General features: G+C 48.0%; 1 protein-coding gene across 2 annotated transcripts in view; it reads right to left on the bottom strand.

Annotated features, from left to right (window-relative positions):
* The window catches only part of DNAAF9 (dynein axonemal assembly factor 9), a 73,371-nt gene extending 54,752 nt beyond the window's left edge, over positions 1-18,619 (bottom strand). Inside the window, exons 1-4 of one of the 2 annotated variants that reach the window (XM_027721270.2) lie at positions 18,515-18,619; positions 8,776-8,855; positions 3,290-3,409; positions 2,084-2,208 (exon numbers count right to left, since the gene is read on the bottom strand). In XM_027721270.2, the coding sequence (XP_027577071.1) occupies positions 2,084-2,208; positions 3,290-3,409; positions 8,776-8,855; positions 18,515-18,597 (408 nt within the window). In that variant the 5' untranslated portion in view covers positions 18,598-18,619. Of the gene's footprint in view, positions 1-2,083; positions 2,209-3,006; positions 3,056-3,289; positions 3,410-8,775; positions 8,856-18,514 lie in introns of those variants that run through there. The other variant, XM_027721271.2, reaches the window with a different exon arrangement.
* Positions 18,620-21,820: the final 3,201 nt, after the last annotated feature.

Here is a 21,820-nt window from a genome sequence, read left to right as displayed (position 1 = left end):
ATGAGGATTTTTTTTTTCTCCCTTTAAGGATATTCCCCTATATTCCTGTGGTCTAGTCAAAAGCAAGTGGGAAGAAAGGAAGGAGATGCTGCAGGTTTTGCCAGAGCCAGGTAAAGCACTGCTTTATTTATTCCTAAAACCTTTGTGCTTTTTTGGTTCCATGTTTTTAAAAGCAAGTAAAAGTTATTCCTATTATTGAAAAAAAAAAAAAAAGGGCTTAAAAGCCACAATCCTCCTATAAACAGGATGTACTTAAAGCCTGACACAGCAAGGTTTTGTTTCCCTCTCAGCAGTAATCAGGGAAACAGGCACTCCACATACATTGGGAACGTGGCTGGAAGTGCTCAGCAGTGAAGCAAAACTGCATTTTCAGCTTCAAAAAAAAAAAAAAAAAAATCAAACCTTTGCCTTCATTCCCACAAATAACAAGGCCCATGGATCACCTTTGTGGTTACATCATTCTTTCCAGGCAGCACTGTGTGATTAAGGGTAGGACTTACCCCGATAAATCATATCAGAGCCCGGCAGCAGATGGAGCTTAAAATGCAATAGCTGAGATTGCAGCTGCACTGGCAACAGGCTGGTGGGAGCTGCTCCACTCCTGAGTCCAAAATACACGTGTTTTACACCAGCAGATTTGCCCTTCCTGCAGGGGTTTTGGCAGCAGGAAAGCCTTACAAGGCCAGGCTTTAGGTTTTGCCACAGCAGGTTTGAACCTGTAGCTCGGTTGTTTGTGTCTTTATCAAGAATTCTCCCTGTCTGAAGCGCTGATGGGACTGGGTTGAGAACAGTTTTGGGATCCAGGGACCAGGAAAACATGGGCAAACTGGAGTAAGGGCAGTGGAAGGACACCATGATGATGGAGCCTTTGTTCCAAAAGCTGGGACCTCAGAGCTTCTGTCCCACACCCACCAAAATACTGTTGAGATGGTGAAGCCAAGCTCTCCACAGTGGTCATGACAAAGGGATGACTCAAAACAAGAGAGGTTCAGATTTGGCAAAAGGAAACCCTGTTTCACTGTGAGGGCAGCCAGGAAATGGAGCAGACAGCCAAGAGAAGCTCTGCAGGCATCATCCTTGGATGTTTTCAACATCCAGCTGCAAGAAAACCTTGAGTAACCTGATCTGATCTCATCACCCACCCTGCCTTAGGCAAGAGGTTGGACAAGATGGTGTCTTATAACCTGAATTATTTCCTAATTCTGTGATTAAACCATCAGCCAGCCACAAGAAAACACAATTAATTTGTCAGAAGCCCCATCACCTTCAAGCTGGAAGCTCAAGGGAGCAAAAGGTTTCTCTCCTTGATCTTCCTGTTCATTCTTGCACCAGCTTCACTTCTCTGACACTGCAGCTCCAAACCCACTCCCTGGGGATCTCAGTGTCATTCTAACTTAGAAAAGGAACTACACAATTAAGGAAGAAGCATTTCCACTCTCAACTGGAATGTAAAGGTCCTTATTCTACACCTAGACAGGCAGTACTTTTATTTTTAACTCCTCTAACAGTACTTCAATAAACACAGTTTTTTCTAGAAAACACCTTCATTTTTAAATGCAAGAAGAAACTTGTGGTGCAAGAATCACCATGTGGTGCAGTTACTAGTTCTTGAAAGAAAGATTTGAGAGTTAAAATGAAAATACATAATAAAATTTCTACATTTTTAATTGCTTTCTAAGCTGATCTTTTCTAATATTCTTAAACTACTGGCAATCAATGAATTCAAACACTGCCCTGGCAGCAAAAAGGGCTATTGCTGGAAATCTCAGTGTTGACTGTGGTGCTTGATTCAGATTTTGCATTTCTCACAGCCCACATGTTTTCCCTCATTAAAAGATCACTGACTCATGTCAAAACAATGGTAATTAGTGGGAGAGGGGAGCCGTTTGTCTTCACAAAAAGTATTGACATCATATTCTTCTTGCAAATGATTAATCCCCACTCAGACACCCAGATCACTCCCCTGCTGAGGAGGAAAAGGAAGAAAGGCTTCTGGGAAGGATGTCAAAGAAAGTTCCACTTTAAATATCAGTTCATTAACAAGTTCATTAGCGATCCTTGTCTGCGCTCATTTGTCACTCACCTCATTTTCAGTGAGACAGTGAAAATGCAGGTTCCTCCAGTGAGCCACATAGGGCAGGAGCTGGTTATAATTCACAGGGTTGCAGTACAGATGAACACTGTCAGGTTTGATTAATATGATTATATCTGCAAGGAGCAGAAGAAACATTATTGCAGCACCAGGAGTCCCCACACAGAACGATAAGGGCATAAAAAACTGAAGAGAAAACACTTTTGTATCATGAACCTCATGAAAAGAAAACTGTTGGACTGTGTGAGTGCACAGGAACTCCTGATTTGTTTGCAACAAGAAAAGGAAACAGTTTGGCTCTGAGCACCACAGCACTTGTTACAGTTCCAGACAACTGTGGGCTTATTCCAAGCTCTTGCACAGCACTTGCATCAGCCTGTCCTTGGAGCAGCCAGGAGTGTTGGGATGAGCCTTCCCAGAGCTCTGAACTCCAGCTGCTCCTGCCTGATGTCACATCAGCAAGTTGCTCCAGCTCCAAGAGGCCAGCACGGCCTAGGGGGTGGAGATCCAAAGTTTCATGCAAATAAGGGAATAATAATCCACCAGCACGGTGGACTGGCCACCTTCCAAATGTCACAAAGGTGAGCTGGGGAAGTGAAAAAGAGCTCAAGTATTTTAGAGCTGCAGAGGTGTGATCACAGTAATTCATGACGTGTGCACACACACCAGGACTGAACTAAGGGATTCTGTTGAAGTTCACAACATTTGAGGGACTTGTGGAGTGTAAAACACACAAAATATATCTTCTAATGTTCAAAAATGAGTTAATCGTTGGTGTCTTTAAGAACCATTTTCAGGTGTACAAACACACATTGAGATTTAAAGACTGTTTTTGTTTTCTATCCCATTTTTTCTGCTCCATAACCCTCCAGGAAGGCTGAAGAGCAGGTAAAAACATTGAGCAGGTTCCTCACCATCAAGCACCTCCTCAGGAAAGCCTGTCCTCTCCAAGTGACTCAACTAATGGCCTCTGGTTAAGTTTATAACATTTGAGGGACTTGTGGAGCATAAAACACATGAAATATGTCTTTTAAATTTAAAAATGAGTTCCTCATTGGTGTCTTTAAGAACTGTTTTCAGGAGTACAAACACAATTTGAGATTAAATGAATTTTTTTGTTTTCCATCCCACTTTTTCTGCTCCATTTCCCTCCAGGAAGGTTAAAGAGCAGGTAAAAACGTTGAGCAGGTTCCTCACCATCAAGCACCTCCTCAGGAAAGCCTGTCCTCTCAAAGTCATTGTTGTTCTGGTTGTATAAGCCAAAGAGAAGGTAGTTTGCCAGCTCCCTGCAGCCTTCATTGTATCGACTGTCTATCCCTGAAAGACCAAAACCACAGGTCAAATGTTGTGTGAAATAACACTGCACACCTCAAAAAGTTGTTTTCCTCCCCAATAAGAAACCCCCAAAGCAGGAATATTAATTAACTCTACTCCTTCACACAGGGAGCACTTACTCCTGTTGAACACACTGGGAGAACAGGGTAGGGAAAAGGAGATTTTACAAGTTCAGTGTCACATTCTGACGTGGAATTTTGACCTAAATCCATGGATATTGCTTAAAAAAATTTTAAAAATCCGGTTTTCTGCAGTCACATGTCAATGTTGTGTGAACTAACACTGCACACCTCAAAAGGTTGTTTTCTCCCCCAGTAAGAAGCCCCCAAAGCAGGAATATTAATTAACTCCTTCACACAGTCAGGGAGCACTTATTATTAATTAACTCCTTCACACAGTCAGGGAGCACTTATTCCTGTTGAACACACTGGGAGAAGAGTAGGAAAAAAGGAATTTTTACAAGTTCACTGCCACGTGTTCACATCCCACTTTTGACCTAAATCCACAGGTTTTGCTTAAAAAAAAAATGAAATAAATCTATTTTTTTGCAGCGCTCTGCACCAGAAGTTCCATTTTATCCAGTAATTCAGACATCTGTCTGGATGCAGGATACATTCTAATTAATATGTTCTTGATTGAAGCTTCCTAACAAACTAATCCCGTGACCCAAATCTCCTGCTTTGGAATACATGATTAAACATTATCTTATCAGTGTTATGGTGCAATCCCTGAGTCACCAGAGCCAGCCCAGACTTCTGGCACATCATGGAAAGATGTCCTGACAAGACACAGGGAGTGTAAAGAGATTCCAAAGGAAAAGCCTTTCCTGGTCCTTGGGAAAAATCCAGTGAAAACAACTGAAGATCTGGAGCATGAAGAGAGAAAAGATAAACACAAGGAAGGGAATAAATGCAGATTTATAAAGTATTTCCATCTCTCTGCGTGACAGTCACAGCCATAATTCCTAATTCTACTGTAATAATCCAGTTTGCTCCACAAATGGATGAACAGCAGCCTTGACATCCACATTTCAGAGGTCACTTGACTGCCACAAAATTCCTCCAAAGTCAACTTTTCCCACCAAGTTACATTAGGATACAGTTGGAGGGTTGCCAGCAAATCAGGATTTGTTCCCACTGTCCAGAGGAAAGATGAGGACACTGAGAATGTCACAACATGGCCTGGATGTGTCGGGGTTTCAGGACCTGAATGGGAAGTCAAAAGTCACCTGAACTTACCAGAAATTGGGATAAATCTCAGGTTTTCCTAATGATGCTCCATTTTTTATGTTATGTTTCAGCTTTAAAGTGCTACCAAGATGCTGTGTCTGCATCCAGCTACTGAATCCCACCTCTTCATTTTCCCTGTTTGTTCATTAACTGGCCTTTGGACAGTTCTTGTGTATTCCAAAATATCTGGTATTCGGTGTAAGGTTGTGGAACGGGCAAATGCAATCCCTTCAAATTCCCAAATTACATCACTGCACTCCTTGGAGTTGTCCAGAGATGCTCTGGATTCCCCATCCCTGGAGATGTTCAGGGGAATTGGTACAGGGAATATCAAGACACAGGAATATCACTCTAACTCAGATCATGGCATGGATAAGACTCAGCTAAAGGATGCTCAGACCCACTCACTCATTTCTCCCCTCCTGCAATGTTGGCTTTGCTGTGCCAATAATTTTCTCCATAACCAGATTTCCCTGGATTTGGGAACTCACAGAGAGGGCACAAAAGGTAGGACACATTGTCCCTCTATTTTATGGACATTTGCAACCCCATGAGAGCAGGCCCAGTGCAATCTGGAATTCAGTGGGACTCAGCACACTGATACTGCTGCCAAAGCCTCGTGTCCAGGTGGGACTTCAGTCACAAGCAAGTGTGGAGATTCCCTTCATCCAGGAAACAACTGTCCCATTGTTTTAGGGAGCTACATTTCAGTGGAATCAGTCTCCTTGGAATCAGCCTTGGAAAGGCAGCACACACAATGTCCTGGGGATTATCTGTGTCACTGATTATTTGTCCAACTGAGGCAACTCCTGAAGGTCCTCAGAGGAGCAATAATGGCACAGCCAGGCTGGGAGAGCTGGGGGGGTTCCCCTGGAGAAGAGAAGGCTCCAGGGAGAGCTGAGAGCCCCTGGCAGGGCCTAAAGGGGCTCCAGGAGAGCTGGAGAGGGACTGGGGACAAGGGATGGAGGGACAGGACAAGAGGGAATGGCTTCCCAGTGCCAGAGGGCAGGGATGGATGGAATACTGGGAAGGAATTGCTGTCTGTGAGAGTGGTGAGGCCCTGGCACAGGTTGGGCAGAGAAGCTGTGGCTGCCCCTGGATCCCTGGAAGTGTCCAAGGCCAGGTTGGAGCAACCTGGGCTAGTGGAAGGTGTCCCTGCCCGTGGCAGGGGGCTGGAACTCGATCACCTTTAAGGTCCTTTCCAACCCAAACCATTCTATGATTCCATTGTTATAATTTCTGGAAGATCAGAAGAAAAATGAGGAACTGTCCTCATTTAAAAAAAAAAAATAGTGATGATGTCACCACCACTTGAAGAGTTTGAGGTTTTATCTGGGTGCACCAGCCCAACAGGCTTCAAGCAGAGAAGATCTCCCAAGCTCAACACCAAAGCCCTGCTTTTTTCAGTTAATGACAAGGAGGGGGAGAGAAAACAAAAAGATGTTAAACGAGGGGGGCAGCTGATAAGATTAACTCCTGTCAGGACACGGGTGAATTTATTCAGGCCCGAGGGGGGGGGGGGAAGGCACTGCTTTCCTATAAAACCATTCACTCTGCAGAATATTTGGGGTTGGTTTGGGGTTTTAAGCGCCCGGGGCAGGCGGGAGCTCTCCCAGTGAGAGGTTTAGCGTCACTCTCCAGAAACACCGGGAGTTAAAGAACAGATACATTAGCGGAAAACAAACAGGAAATGGAACAATGCCAGCGATAAGATACCCCGGAGAGCAGATCAGGAGCCCTCCCAGAACAATGGCAAGGCCATTAATTAGGAAAGCCCGACGCCTGTCTCCAGCTGAGCCGGGAGTTCAGTCACTCCCCCGCCTGTTCCCAGCTCGGCACAAGGGTGTCGTTAGACAATGGCTCAATCCCAGCTCCCAGGAGCTGCTCCTGCTCCTTGGCCTGCAGTCAGAGCGCATTAAATTTGCTAAATTGGCAGAAAAGAGTCTGGCTAAACGCGGGGAGATAAAAAAAATCTGCCTGCTCGGGAAGATGAAGCGGGGGCAGGACACCAAAGCAGCAGCGCTGGTGCAAAATCCACAGAGGAGGGAGCAGGAAGGTGAGACTGGAAAAGGGAGCCAGGTCACCTCCAGGGATGTGCCCCAAACCAACACACTCCCAGCAGAAGATGCACAATAATCCTTAAAACAGTCTCTGTTTGGAAAAGCAACGGGATGAACAAATTGGTACAATGAACTAAATGCTCTCGGGATGTGGGAGAAACCTCAGCAAGGAAGAGCTTTGTGTGGGATGGATATAATGGAGGAAAAAAAATAATCATCTAAAAAAGCAGTAACACTTGAGCAGATGCATACAATGGAGAAAAAATAATCTAAAAAAGTAGCAGTACTTGAACAGAATCGAGATAAAATAAAACTCAAAGATTTGCTGGCACAGCCTGTAAAGTCCCCCAAGCTCTCTGGGGAGGATAAAAAGCAAATGCCAACCTCCCAATTCCTTTTTCCTGTCAGTTGTGATGTCTTTTCTCCCCAGCAAAGAATGCAGGAATGCTACCAGGCAACCACTTCACAATCAGATTAGGGCATTCTTTTAGAAAAAAAAAAACCAAATCAGCTGTAAGTACATTTAAAGACTTGTATCAATACTGGGTCAGTTCTCACCCAATGCTGGGTTTAATTTCAGTACAAATATTAATGAACTTGAAGCAAAGCTGTGAAAGTTGATACTGGTTTTAACTCACAGCCCAGTATGAAACTAAAGCTGGGCTGAGGAAGTGCATAACTCAGGTCATTAAAGGCAGCCAAGTGAAATAAAACATGCACTGACTGTAAAAAAACCATAGTTAGGAGTATCTGCTTTCCACACAAGCCAACAGGACTCAGGATGTAAAACTACATGAGTTGGTTTTTTTTGTCAGCTGAAGCTTGTATTTGATGACAGATTTAATGCATTTATAGCAGTGACATGGAAGCTATGGCAGAAATCCTGCAGGCTCCACGAGCACACAAGAGCCCCATTGTGGGTGCTGAGAGACCAGGGCAAAGCCCAAACCTGCCCCCAGCACACAGTTCCTATATTTCCATCCCACAAGGGCTTAGTTATTAAAGAGGGACGGTCCTATGAATGGAATAAACCCTCCATGTGACACTGAGGATTACACAAAGCAGTTCCTTTTGCCTGGGACACTTTCCCTGGAGCTGTGGAATGTTTGGAGTGGCTGTTCTTTGCTTGGGACTTCCAGCTCTGAGCCAACACCAGCCCACGAACACTCCGGTGTCAGCGGTGAGATGGCCCAGCCTCGTTTATGACATTAAATGAGCAGCACAGGCAAATTCCAAGGAGTTTATCCTGCATGAAGAAGTCCCACTGGAAGGCTGACAGTGACCTTACAGACCTTCTTGACTGTCCAGTTGCTGCTCAGCCAAAGACTTAAAGCCTGACCCTGGAAAACGTGGGATGGGAACAACCACGTGGTACAGTTTGCACGGGCCAAAGGACAACCTCGTTATACACATTTACAACTTTTTTGTGTGTGTTTCAGTAATTGAGCTCCAAATTTGCTTGCTAAAATAAAATAACATAAAAAAAAAACCCAGGCTGCTGTATCATTTCTCACACAGAGCTTCTTCAGGGCTACACTTCTCCATCCTTAACTGTGATCCATTGTTCAAACAATCACTCCTCCGTCCTTTTCTCTAAAAAATTTCAATTATCATTTCTGAATTCTTCCTTTAATATCTTGACACTGACTGTATAAAAAGAAACCATAGTCAATATTACATTATATTAACTATAATAAAGCAGCACAAAGCCCTGTTGCTTTCCCAGAGCACACTTGCAAATGCTCCTTTATTTCCTACTTTCCCTTTTCTCCCAGTTCCAGAAGGAATAAAGCACTGAAACCACTGAGGTTGTTTATGTGCCAGCAGTTAAATCCTAGCTGCTCCTGGGTTTCTCATGCAACTCCTTGAAGTTCTTTGCCTTATTAAATTAGTAAATGGGCTGAAGAATTTAGGGAGAAAAGAGAGCAACAATCAGCTGTTCCTTCCCTGAGAAACCAGGCTGGGGCTTGGGGCAGGAAAACGACCTTCATCCCTCTATAAATTTGTGGTGTCTTTTTGAGTGCAGTGAGAATAAAAGGGGGAAAAATGTCAAACTAACCTAAAATGCAGAGGATTCCATCAGGCTGGGATTTGCTGCTCTGTGTCAGGATACTCTGAATGTTTCGGAGGCGGCTGCAGCTGCAAAAGAGAAGAGAATTTGTCCTCAAGGTCACTGTTGTGAAATGTCAGGTTTGGAGGCTCAAGAGCTGACTGAGCTTTTTCCTTTATTATATGAACTTCAACTTGGGTATTTTGTGCTTGAAACACATTCAGGCCTCATATCAAACCATTCTGGGTTCTTTTTGCCCACTAAAAGCTGAAATCCAGAGCCCTGAAAAGACTGGAACCTGGAACTGTCCCTTCCAACCACGTGCTCTGTTAATCCCTAATCTCCTGCAAAAATTGCTGGGCAGGTTTGCTCTCACCAGGGTACCAGGAATTCCTTTCCCTGCAGCCATGGGGTGGGTGATGGCCACACAGAAAGGTGACACTGGGACTGCAGGAGCACCCACATCCCAACAGGAGTTTGGGGACGATGAGTTTCAGCACCTCCAGGGCACTTCCACCCTTAAAATCCAGGCACATCCCAGACCTCTGGCAAGTGCAATCCTAAAAGCAGGAATTTTCCCCCTCTATGCCCAAGGAAATCACGGGATTATTTCCATAAACCATGAAAATAAACAGTTAGAAAAACTATAAATCTATCTTTGATAATCTACATCAGAATTGTTAAGTTTGGGATAAAAACCTCCAAGATCATCGAGCCCAACATTAAAAAAGAAATGAAGCGATGCCAAGTCTCGCCCAGATTTTTCATTACCAAAGTGAACAGTTCACAATGTAAATTTTAATTCAGTTGTTCAATATCCATCTTCAAACCAGGGAAAAATTCCATCCACGACAGGCAGGCAGGCAGAGAGCAAAGCCATTTGTGCTTCCAGGCAACGCTCTGCGAGCTTGTTTAAACACAGATAAAAGACAAGAAACTTCACTGTTGATATTCCTGAATGTGTTTTCTTGTTTATAGAACTGTTCGGCTCTGGGAAACAAATGCCTCTCACAGAAACACTCCAACCGAGCTGAATTTATGAGCGGTTCAAACAAACAACAACAGTCGGGTCAAATATTTCTGTTTTCATCAAAAAAAGCAAATAGATCTTTTCAGCAACACTACAATTATCGTGCTCTACTTTCTCTGAAGGACAAAAAGGTTTCCATTATGGCCAATCCAAGGGAAACCCAACATCCACAGGGAAGGACAGGCAATATCTGGAATATTTTCACAGAAAAAAAAAAAATCAGTGCAAACCACTCCAGCTTTAATTCTGTCCCTTTTTAGGTCACCCTCAATGATTCTTTTTGCCTCAAACTTCCTGATTCCTGTGACACACCAGGCTGGATGCATGAATGGATAGTTTGATGTTAAATATGGAAACAGGAATTAAAGCCAGTGATGACAGCAAAGAGACACTTAATCAGGTGCTATCAGATGTTTGCCCATGGAGGGGGTGCCAGGAAATGAATGAAAACAACACACTGAACTTTATGCTGCACATTTTAGCAACTTCTAATTATTCGTTCTCCAAACCCTAACCTAAAACTATCCAAAATTAAGGGGTTTTATCTCATTCTGGGAGATTTTTGGCCCATCCTCAAGCAGGACCCCAGATGAGCTGGGTGAGATGATCCACTAAGACAAACTGTGCTTGGATATTTTTGTTTAGTGCTCATATTTTTATACTTCCCATGTCACAAGACCAAGAAAAACCTCCCTGTGGGCACAAATTGGACTTATTTCATTTGTTGGTATGGAAACAAGCCCACAGCTATTTCAGGACCAGCTGCAGGGAGGCAGAACTGCTAAAGCCTCTGTTAAAAAACAACAAGAAAATGAAATAACTTCATGTACAAAGCTGCACATCAGCGAAATGCTTCTCAAAATGCTTCTCAGCTGTCTTGCAATTCCAGGATTCCCGGAGTAACTGAAGGACAGGTTGGAAGGACCATGGGAAAGCCTGGCCAAGGACTTCTGCAGGGACACAGCAAGCAGACTTTTATTAAAACATTTACCAGTTGTGAGGAGAGAAACTGTCCTCAGAAGGAACGTTATAATGTTGCTATCTGAGGGCACAAGGGGGAGATTTTTCACTCAGCTCCTCAGAAAGGAGATGCAATAATCCCTCTGCTACCTGTGTTCAGCTCTGAAGGCAAGTTTAAGGAATTCTCCAGCCAAACACAGCTTTTTCTGGAGAGTGAAACATTTCTGAAACCTCTTGTGCATTATAAACACAGCAGGAATACAGAAATTGAGTTTGCTTTAATATTTCCCCCCACACTGATCCCTTTTATAAAAAAAAAGAATGATTAGAACTCAGTTTGACAAAGAACAAGGTCAAAAACTCACAGGGAAAGATATTTTCATTTATTAAAAACCATTATCATTATGTATATTTTATATATATATGTGGTACAAGGTAACCCATTCCTAAGATCTTTACATCTTAATTTCAATGTCTTCCCCAAAAGGCTGACCCAAACACATTTATCTTTTAAAGTAAAAAGTAACTTTAAGAGCCTGTGCAAGGAGACCAGAGCAGAGAAAAACAAAAAATACACCTATTTTGTTGTCTTCCTGAGCTCTGTGAAAGTATTTTCTGGTCTGTCCAAGTCAACTGCAGTGGGAAAAAAAAAGGGAAGAGGAACTGGGGGAGGAAAGTACCTGCATGTTTGTTCTGGGGTGGGTATTTCTTTCCTTCCTTAAAAATATATGAAGTTCTCAGATTAAGCTGCTAAAATACTTCTGCCAGGTAAATCTGGGTGGCAGGAGACAGTCCTGACACAAAAGGGCAAATTACAAGTTCATGACTTCATGATGAGATGCAATGGCCAGAGAGATGGTTTTATTTCATTCTTAACACTGAACAACCTTCAGCAGAACATTTTTGCTTTCTCCTCCTTTAAAGAAGTGGTTTCTGTGAGAGAATCCTTGGAAAAAGCTCCTTCCCAGAAATATTCCCAACGTCATCTCGAGTGTGGATAAAGCATCACATTCAAAGGCTGACAATAAACACAGCAGACTTGTGTGCCTGGAGAAAGATGCCTTTGAGAGACAGGGAAGAGAATAATTAGAATTCTTATGACATGCTTTTAAACAATACAGGCTAAACTGGGTATAAAGTCGGGGCAGGAGGGGGGAAAAAGGCATTTTCTTGCATTTCACATTAACCAGCCATCTGACAAAAACAAAGGGACTGTCCTGGGAACAAAAATCCACGGCTTTTCCCGACTCCAAAGCAAGCTCCCTGCAAGGGCACTGACTTTTACTCCTCTGCATTTTACCACAGCCACACAATTTCCAACAGAAACCACCAAGAAGGACAGAACAAATGACAGGTTTCCACACCACGGCACAGCACTCTGGGATTTGGGCTTCTTCCCTGGAAGATGTGGCTCTGGATCCCCCATATCCATTAACCACAATTAAATGGACAGTCATTTGTTCCATCAGGTGTGTTTGGAAGCACAGCTTCATGAAGCCTTTCCTAAGGAAGCCCCGAAATCCTTCAATGAGATTTTTCCATTGAACTCATTCAACGATTTCTCCATTCCCATGAGTTTGGACAAGAGCTGGAAGCTGTTTATGATTCCACATCCCACAAAGCAACTTCAGGAATGGCCAAGAACTTGCAGGGGAGGGGAAGTGGGAATTTTCCCAGCACTTTTTGGCCAGAAGATGTGATTTCTGCACGGTTTGGAGGCGGGATAAGATGCTCCAAGGGGCGGCCTCGCCCTTCCCGCTGCCTTTGTGTCCGCACTAACGATCCTGCAGCCATGTGTCAAGTCGGATCAGCTTACGGACCCAAACAACCTCCAGGCCGGGAATTAGAAGGAAAACGACGCTTTCCAAGAGCAGCAAAGCTGAGCTGACTGCTGATGAAGGCAGGTCAAAAGGCAAAGCCACCGTTTGGGGTGACATCTGGCAATAAAAAGGGTGTTTGGGCCAATTAAGGAACTATACCTTGAGGTGCTCGATTTTCTGCTGATCTTGGACCAGATCCAAAGGCAAAAAAAGGGAGGTGGGGGTGGAAGATAATTGACAATCATTAACTTCTAAGAATTAGTGCTCATCTGTTCACGTCTTCACACTAATTATGCAAAGCACCTCGCCTTACAACAGCCGGGCTGTCACAGCTCGGGGACAGACACGGCGCTGCGAGGCACCGGCTGTTGGCAAATAAAGGGAATATTAACAGCTCTGCCTTTCTCCAGCACAAAGAACGAACGCGTTTCGTCGCCGCCCGATTTTCCATTGAATTCCGGTTATTTTCCCCACAACGCGCCGCTTTTCCCCCGCTGCCGGCTGGATTTGGGCGCTGCGTGCGAGCTCTTCCTTCCCCTGCCGTGGTAATCCAGCGATATTTCCATGGATCCCGGGCCGATTCCCGACGGATCCCCTCCCACGGGCCGTCCGGCTGCCAGAGGGGGGGGATTTCTCTCGTGTCGTGGCAGATGTTCCGCTGCTCCTCCCCCACAAAGGCTCCCAAAAAACCCGCACGTGGCCGAGGTTTGATGGATGGCAGCGAACAAGGGGGAAAAGCTGCTCTCCCTGGCAAGCGTGGGAGAATCCTCCCATATCCGGGGGAATCTGCAGGGAAGGGCTCGGACAGATTCCTGCTCTCTACCTCAGACAACGCTTTGAACAGTAACTGCTCCATTTAACATCAGTAAATAAACAGGAAAGTTATTTTTTTTCCCCCAAATCTCATTTCTTATTAACTTGCTGTCACTACCATCTGTTTCCACTCTGCCCCCCCCCACCCAAAAATCAAGTTTGTTTTCTATGGGTCTTTTGTTGATCTCACAATTTCTACCAGAAACATTATTATTATTATTGCTGTCTGATATAACAGAGTCCAGGATTTCCCAGGATTTCCCCCACTCTGACATTATCACCACCTTACTGGAGCTGTGAAAACAGAAACCAGAAGTCAGACCGTGTTAAAGACTCTCAGAATTCCATTAATGTCAAAAGCAGATTATTTGAAATTTAATATTTAGCTTGAACAGTGACATGCTTTCTCAGTTTTTTTGTTTTGTTATTTTTTTCATAGCTCACTAAAATAACTTATAATAACTTTTACTGCTTGGCATTCACAAAAGACAACGGCATTCACCCGCCTTAAAGTACAGTTTTATGTAATGTAATTTAATGTATTTTAATATGTATTTTTACATAGTTTAACATACAAAACTTTCCAGCTATTTCCCAAATTTATCTAAAATGAACCTGGAGGTCTTGACTGCAAATAGATCCAACAACTATTTAGGAACAGTAAGTAGCAAATATCAAAGCTGGACACGAAGAAATTTCACCTCTGTGGGCATTCCCAGGACCAAATTCCTCACTTCTTGACTTCCAATGGTCAGGGACATTTAATATTTATTTTTTTTTCTGCATTTCAGAGACCTTCAAAGCACAAAGGAGCAAACCTGAATCTCTCCTTCCTAAACCTCTGGAACTGCCTGATGCCGTTGGCACATCAGAGGCTACAACTGTTCACCCTCCAAAAACATTGTCACTGAAAAAAAAGGCAATAATTGAAGAAGCAGCAGCCCCAGGGTGATTGTTCTGCCTCTGCTTAGAAGGACAAGGCACTGGCTGGCACCTCAAAAATCAGAAGTGAAGCTCCAGTGCCTCAAATTTCCCATTCCTGGAGCACGAGCTCTGCAGCCACGTGGCCACAAAGCTCCAAGATGCTTTTCCATCAGCTCAATCCAAACAATTGCAAAGGGGGAACCTGAGCTGGAGCTTCATGGGTGGTTCCATGGGTGGATGCTCCTCTCCTTGGCCCATTTTCCTTCTACCTCTCTATTCCCATCACTCATTTGATTCCACATCCCTCTCAACTTCGGCTGCAGTCACGCACAGACCTCAAGCCACCTTCCTTCCCATGGCAGAAAACCATCCACATGCAAGGAATGGGGTTTGCTTCCCTTTTTTTCCCCTCTTGTACTTCAGCAAGTCAAATCACCTCTGCCTTTGCATTGCTAAAATCCAGTGCACTCCTTAAAAATAATCCAGTGAGACCATGCTGTTACAAAATCCCTGAACCTCGGCATAATTCCACCAGGAACACTCGGGTACAGACTTCATCTTTCCACACAAGGTCCCCCCCGTTAAAACCGGTTGGGAAACCACCACAACAACTTGTTTCCAGCACCACTGTGCTCCCAAACACCCCTCCAAGGGATCCTCTGGAGCCACAGGGGAAAAGCCACATCCTTAACCAGGCTGTGATTAGCGACAGGGCAGTTCAGAATGTTGAGCACAGGGGAAGAGACAACAGGAAAATTAAGCCAAGGACTCGTTTTGCATTTCCTCACGTGGTGAGAATTCTGTGTTCTGTTACCAGCAGGGCTAATGAATGAGGAGGATTTGCCTGCTCTGTTTTACAGAAAGGGAATTCAAACTGGGAGGGTGCAGAGCCCTCCCAGACACACCAAACCCACATTCATTTTCAGGGGGAGATACTTAAAACAACCATGTAACAGACATTTTGCTCAGAAATGAAGGAAAACACTCATTCACCACTGAACACTGACACAGGAAGGATGACATCACCCTCCAAAAAAACATCCCCTTTTTTGGGCAGTTTACCTCCCTTAGTCAAGGGATTTTTCATTTCTATTTCCAAACCCATTCTTTACTTGCTGGGGTTGCTCCCCACATGGCACAGCAAAACTCCAAAGCCTGTGGAAGAACTCCAAGAATTCCCTCTGGCCCTTACTCCAGTCTTTATATAGTCTGAAGAATTTTTCCATTCCTGTTTGGGACTCAGGGGCAGGGCGAGGGAGGGTCACGGATTGCTTTGTTTCAAGTTATTTTTATGAAGTGCCTGCTATCTGCTGACTGCTTGGGAAATTTATTGCAAACACTGGCCTCCATCTGGGCTGAAAAAAAAAAAAAAAAAAAAAAAGAAAAAAAAGAGAACACAAGAACAAGAAATGTCGAGGAGGAAAAAAATTAACGGAAGACACGGCTCCTCTAAAGTGCCAAATTCCAGATGCTGGCTGGAGCTCCTAGTGCAGCTCAAAAGCTTGCAGATGTTCCCAGAGCCCGAATGTTCTCATGACAAACTCTAAAACAGGGTCTCAGATTACAAAAATCACTCAGGAAGAGAGAGGCTTGAGTGGAAACCATTTTCTCCTGCAGCACTTTTTTTGTTCCCATCCCGGCGTTCTGCTGCGGATCGTGAGTTTTTGGATGCTCTAAAGAAACACTGAGCTCTTCCTGAACAATTAAGATTCATTTATTCCATCAAAATATTACTTGAAAAGGTCACTTTTGCTTCTCTCTCATGAGCAATGCCACTTCTAAGTGCAGGCAGGGAGGGAACACAACCAGCACGGCACAGCCACGTCCACGTGTTACCAGCAGAACAACCTCCATTTCTCTCCCTCAGAGCAGAATTCCTCATTGTCCAAAAAAGTGAAAATGCCTTTGTTCCCTTCTTGTACTAAACATAAAAAGCTGTTTGTTTTTTTTGGGGGGGAGTGTTTTTGTTTTGTTTTCATTGAAAACCTCCAGCAAACACAGCCCCCAGGTTGCTCGGCCAAGTGTTTGTCTGCAATTCCCGTGCAACGTCCCTGTTTCCCTATTATCTGGCTTTCCACTGGTGAATACTTCCATGTATTGTGCTGGAACTATTGAAAGCACCAAGCACTTCAGTTCCTGGGCTGTTCTTTGTGGCGTTAAGGGACAGAATCATGGAATCATGAAGGTTGGAAAAGCCCTCTGAGACCGTCCAACCTTACCCCAGCACTGCCAAGGCCACCACAAAACCACTTCCCCAAGTGCCACAGAAATGTCTTTTAAATACCTTTTAAATACCTGGTGACTCCACCCCTGCCCTGGGCAGCTGTTCCAGCGCTTGACAACCCTTCCAGTGGAGAAATTTTCCCTGCTGTCCAACCTAAACCTCCCCTGGCACAACTTGAGGCCGTGTCCTCTATTCAAACCCTTCAGGCTGCTCCTGAAGTCTCAGGGAAACAGAGCCCTGGCAACCCCAGGACACCTGAGCTGACACCCGAGCTCCCAGAGCCCAGGCCACCATCTCACATGTCCCCACACGCCACCTCCTCCAAGGCCTATCCCACGTATTCCAGAACCTCAGGGAGTGTTATTTATTCCCTTTGTACCCTCCACAACCACCCAGCAGGTGCCCACACAAATGCACCACCTCCTTCCTCTCCGTAATCCCTCAACTCCATCCCAAACTTCGGCTACCCCTGCCCTAATTCCCCTTTCCTACCTTTTCCCAAGCCCTTTTTCCCTGTCTCCAAGGCAGTCCACACCCATCCCCTCCCAAACCAGAGCCAGGTTTAGCTCCCCACAGGAACAGGACCCCAAGCCCACTCCCTCCACATCAGCCCCCCTCCAAACTCCCCTTGTTGTCCCCCTGTCCCTCATCCATCCTGGCCTCCCACACACTCTGCTCCAGCAGGATTCCGGCTTTTCCAATCCCCACATCCACAAGGTCGTGTCAGGCCCCTGCCTGGCCTCTTGTCGGGGCCACCAACACCTCCCTCTTGGTAGCCAAACCTGCCAAATTTGCCTGTCCCTGTTGTGCTACTCCCTTTCCTCCTGTTCCCAGCCCCTCACACGCTGCTCCCACTGCTCCAGCCCCACCAAAACCTCCTTAATGACCCCAAACCTCCCCTGCAACACCCCCCAAAACACCTCGACACCCCCTGCACGCCAGAAAATCCCTCCTTAATGCCCCAACACCTCTGTCCCACCTCCTGCACCCCCATTCCTCCGCTCACCCCAACGCCCCCAAATAGGTGTCAAACCCTATTTTCTCCACAGTCAGCACTATCAGCTCTCTGAGCACCCCAGTTTGGGTCACATCGAGCCCCTTAACACCCCCTCATCTCCCTTAAACCCCCTCCTTAATGCCCCAACCCCTCTATCCCACCCCCGTCCTTCCCACCCCAACGCCCTCGAACAGGCATTAAAACCTATTTTATCCCCAATCGGCGTCACAGCTCTGTGAAAACCTCACCTTCTCCCACACCGACCCCCTTAATGCCCCCTCCTATCCCCTAAAACCTCTCCTTAATACCCCAACCCCTCCACCTCAGCATCCCCAAAGCCCTGCGCCGCCCGCCCTTCCCATTCCATCGCCCTCAAAGCGGCGTTAAACCCGGGTTTCTCAACAATCGGCAGAGTCAACCCTCCGAACACCCCAGTTTCTTCCACATCAAACCCTTTACGGCCCCATCATCTCCCTTAAAACCCCTCCCTAATGCCCGTTTATCCCAGCCCCCCTCAGCACCCCCAGAGCCCCGCACCCCCCACTCCTCCCACTCCTCCCCATCCCAACGCCCTCAAACGGGCGTTAAACCCTATTTTTCTCCGCAATCAGCACAGCCAACCCCCCGAACACCCCAGTTTGGGCCATAAAAAAACCCTTATCGCCCCATCATCTCCCTTAATACCCCTCCTTAACGCAGCTAATGCACCTCCTCTATCCCCCCCCCCCAAAGCCCTGCACACCCCCATCCCTCCCATCCCAACGACCTCAAATTGCCATTAAACCCTATTTTCTCCACCATCAGCACAGCCAGCTCTCCGAACACCCCAGTCTGGGCCACATCAAACCCTTTATCGCCTCACCATCTCCCTCGACAGCCCCGCATCACCCCATCCCCCTTCCTCCTCACGCCCCCTCAGCGCAGCCCTCCCGCCGGCTGTCACCCGCTCTCCCCTCCCTCCCCGGTGTGCCCGGCGGTACCTGACGGAGGCGGCGGGGTTGCGGGGCCGGGCGCGGTGGCGCGGGGGCGGCGGGAGGAGCGCGGAGCGGCCGCACAGCGCCATGGCGACCGCGATGCGCCTCAGGGACGGGGCGGCCCCGCCGCGGCCGCGCCGCGCCCCGCCCCGCGCCGCGCGCACCACTCCGCGCCGGCGGGCGGGGGGGGAAACGGACGAGGCCGAGCGACACCCGCGCTGCTTTCCTTGCTCCGCGCCTTTCTGCCCGCGCAGCGTCCATCTTCGAATTTTTTTACTCGTCTCGCAGCGAGTGGCGTCGGGAATTCGTGGACAAGCCAAAGGTTCAGGGAGCGAACACAGCGACGCGATGCGGGCGGCCACCCCTCCGGCGGGAATGGGCTCGCCCAACTCCAGCCCCCGGCGCGCACACCCCCGGTGCCATCACACACGCCCACACACACCCCCCCACCCGCTCATGGGCGCGTCCAGCTCCTACAGCTGTCGTGTTCTCCCCCCCCCCGTGATGGGGCGTGGGCTCGTCCGAGCCGCCGGAGCCCCCCGGGAATGGGGATAAGGAGACCCCAAAAAACCCCGGGAAAGGGGCACAGGGAGGACCCCGGAGCCTCTGGAAGCCCCGGGGAAGGGGTGACACAGAGCCCCGAGGAGCAGGGTGACACGGAGACCCTCAGAGCGCTCCGGGAAGGGGGGACAAGGAGACCCCCGGGACCCCCTGGAAACCCCAAGGAAGGGTTGGCACGGAGACCCCCGGAGCGCTCCGGGAAGGGGGAACAAGGAGACCCCCGGGCAGGGATGACACGGAGCCCCCTGGAACGCCCTGGAACCTCCCGGAGTGGGGAGATACAGAGACCCCCAGAGACCCCCGGGGTGGGGGGACACAGAGACCCCCCCGGAGCCCCCAGGAGCGAGGGGACACGGAGCCCCTCGAATCCCCCCGGAGCCCCAAAGACCAGCGGGACACGGACCCTCCCGGAGCTCCCCACTTGCCCCTGGGGTGGGGTGACACGGACCCCTCGAGGTCCCACGGAGGGAACTCCTCGGAGCCCCGAGGGATGGGGTGCCCTGGATCCCGGTCTGGAACCCCGAGGGATGGTGTGTCCCGAATCCCCCGGAGCCCCACGAGGCCGTGTGACACGGACCTCCCCCCCTGGAGCATCCCAAAGCTCCTGGAGCATCCCAAAGCCCCCGGAGCAGCGTGTCACACACCCCCACAGACCCACCCGGAGGTCCCCGGGGTGATGTGCCCTGACCTCTGCGAAACACTGCCCCCAAAAAACCCTGCAGCACATGAACATCCCCCGGCCCCCCGTGTGCCCCCAGCATTGCACCCCCCCTGTCACCCCTCCTCATTTACCCTTCCCCACCCCACTTGCCCCCAAACTGCCACAGCCCCATCTGGGCACCTCTTTCACCAGAGAATCCCAGAATGGTTTGGGTTGGAAGGGACCTTAAAAATCATCTTTTTTCAACTCCCTGCCATGGGCAGGGACACCTTCCACTAGCCCAGGTTGCTCCAAGCCCCATCCAACCTGGCCTTGGACACTTCCAGGGATGGGGTGAGTCCCCAGCACCCCACTGTCTCCCATGGTCCCTCTCTTGTTACCCCCCCAAAACCAACCTGCCTTTCCACCCAGCCCCCATCTGTGCTGGCCATGTCCTGGTACCAGCACCACCATCACATGGATTATTCATTTTACACCACAAATTTGGGGTATTTTGCCTCCTCTGTGCTGCCCTGTCCTGCCCAGCCTGGAGATTCCAGCCTTGCCACGATCTCTGAGCTTTGACACCCCATTCCCAGTCTTCCCAGTCTTTCCCATTTTACTGTTATTGCATTTTCCCACCATCCCCTCTGTGCCTGTGTGTTGCACCGTTGCCAAAAAACTGAGCCAGCACCCCCAGCTTCCAGGGAATGGGATTTTTGGTCCCACACACCAAACCTCCAAGGATCTGTAATTAAATGACTGAGATCTATACCATGCAGGGAAGGATCTGGAGCCAGGATTTAACGAACTGTGAGGGACACATGGCTTGGAACCCGTTAATCACACATCCCCCAGTGACAGGGGACACATCCTGCTCCTGCTGCATCCTCATCTTCAAGCCCCAGGGGAAGGGAAAGCTGCCCCATGGAATGAAGGGGTTGAGTGAGCGCTGAGGAAAACCAAATTTGCTGTGGAGACTCTCATCCCCCACGTGGTCCTTTCCCCCCCCACGAAAGTTAATCCCCCTCCCCCAGTGTTAATCTGTGAGGAGCTCCCTCCCTCATGCCCATCCCTGTTAATCACCCCGGCTCCTCATCCCCGGAGGAGAGCAGGATAAGACCCCTTCTCTGCATCTTGTTTTAATTACACCAAGAGCAGCATAAAGCCCTGAATCTGCAGCTCTGGGGCAGGGGCTGCTCGGAGCAAACTCCTTTTTCCTTCCCAAAGGACAGGGGAGCACACAGGAAGGGCTCAAGGGCTCTCACACCCACCTCACCTTGAACCCGGCGAGGGTGGGAACACATTCCAAAGTGCTCTTCCTTTTTGTCCCCCAAAAAACCAAACTGGTCTTTGCTCACAAAGCAAAGACAAGATAAATATGCTGGGCCATGCCCCAACTGCCCTGTGGCCACTGGGAAGTGTTTTAGTTGGATAAAGCTTGGATGGGATCCATGTACGGACGTCCCCACGGCACAGGTCACACCATCCGGCCCCATCCCTGTGCTGGCAGGGAGTTGGCACCATCTCAGTCCCAGCCTCTCCCTATTTTTGGAGGCCCTGGACACACTTTGAGGTTGCTAAGGAAACATCAGCAGTGAGAACTGAAGCTCTGAAGGGAAAAGAGGACACCTTTGGGATTCAGCACTGCTAAAAACCTTTGGCTTCCCTCCAGAACGCTCCTAAAACACATCCCTAAAAACCCTTGGCTTCCCTCCAGAAGGCTCCTAAAACACATCCCTCTTGCCTCTCTTGTTGTGTGCTGAGTGGGACAGTCTCCTGCTGGTTGTCCCCATCCCAGTCCATGGACCACCAGCCTCCAAAAGGCTTTCCCGTGCTCCCTCCACATCCAACACTCATGGAAGGAAGGATACATGTCCTGACAGTGCCTCCTTTGCCTGCAACAGCCCCGTCCTTACAATTGGGGTGCTGTATTGGCTCCTTCCATCCCCTCCTTGACCTGCACCCAAGTCCCTGCTGGCCATGGATCCATCACAGGGGCATCCACGTGCCTGCCCAGGGGTGTGCAGAGCTCCAAAGCCCCAGCAGGGCTATGGTGGGATCAGAGAGGGAAAAGGGATCTCTCCAGGACGGGATTTAGTGCCATTTTT

This window comes from Pipra filicauda, unplaced genomic scaffold, assembly GCF_003945595.2.
Source record: "Pipra filicauda isolate LSUMZ 115617 unplaced genomic scaffold, ASM394559v2 scaffold547_size326079_pilon, whole genome shotgun sequence".
Taxonomy (NCBI): domain Eukaryota; kingdom Metazoa; phylum Chordata; class Aves; order Passeriformes; family Pipridae; genus Pipra; species Pipra filicauda.
This window is presented reverse-complemented; position numbering and strand designations above follow the sequence as displayed.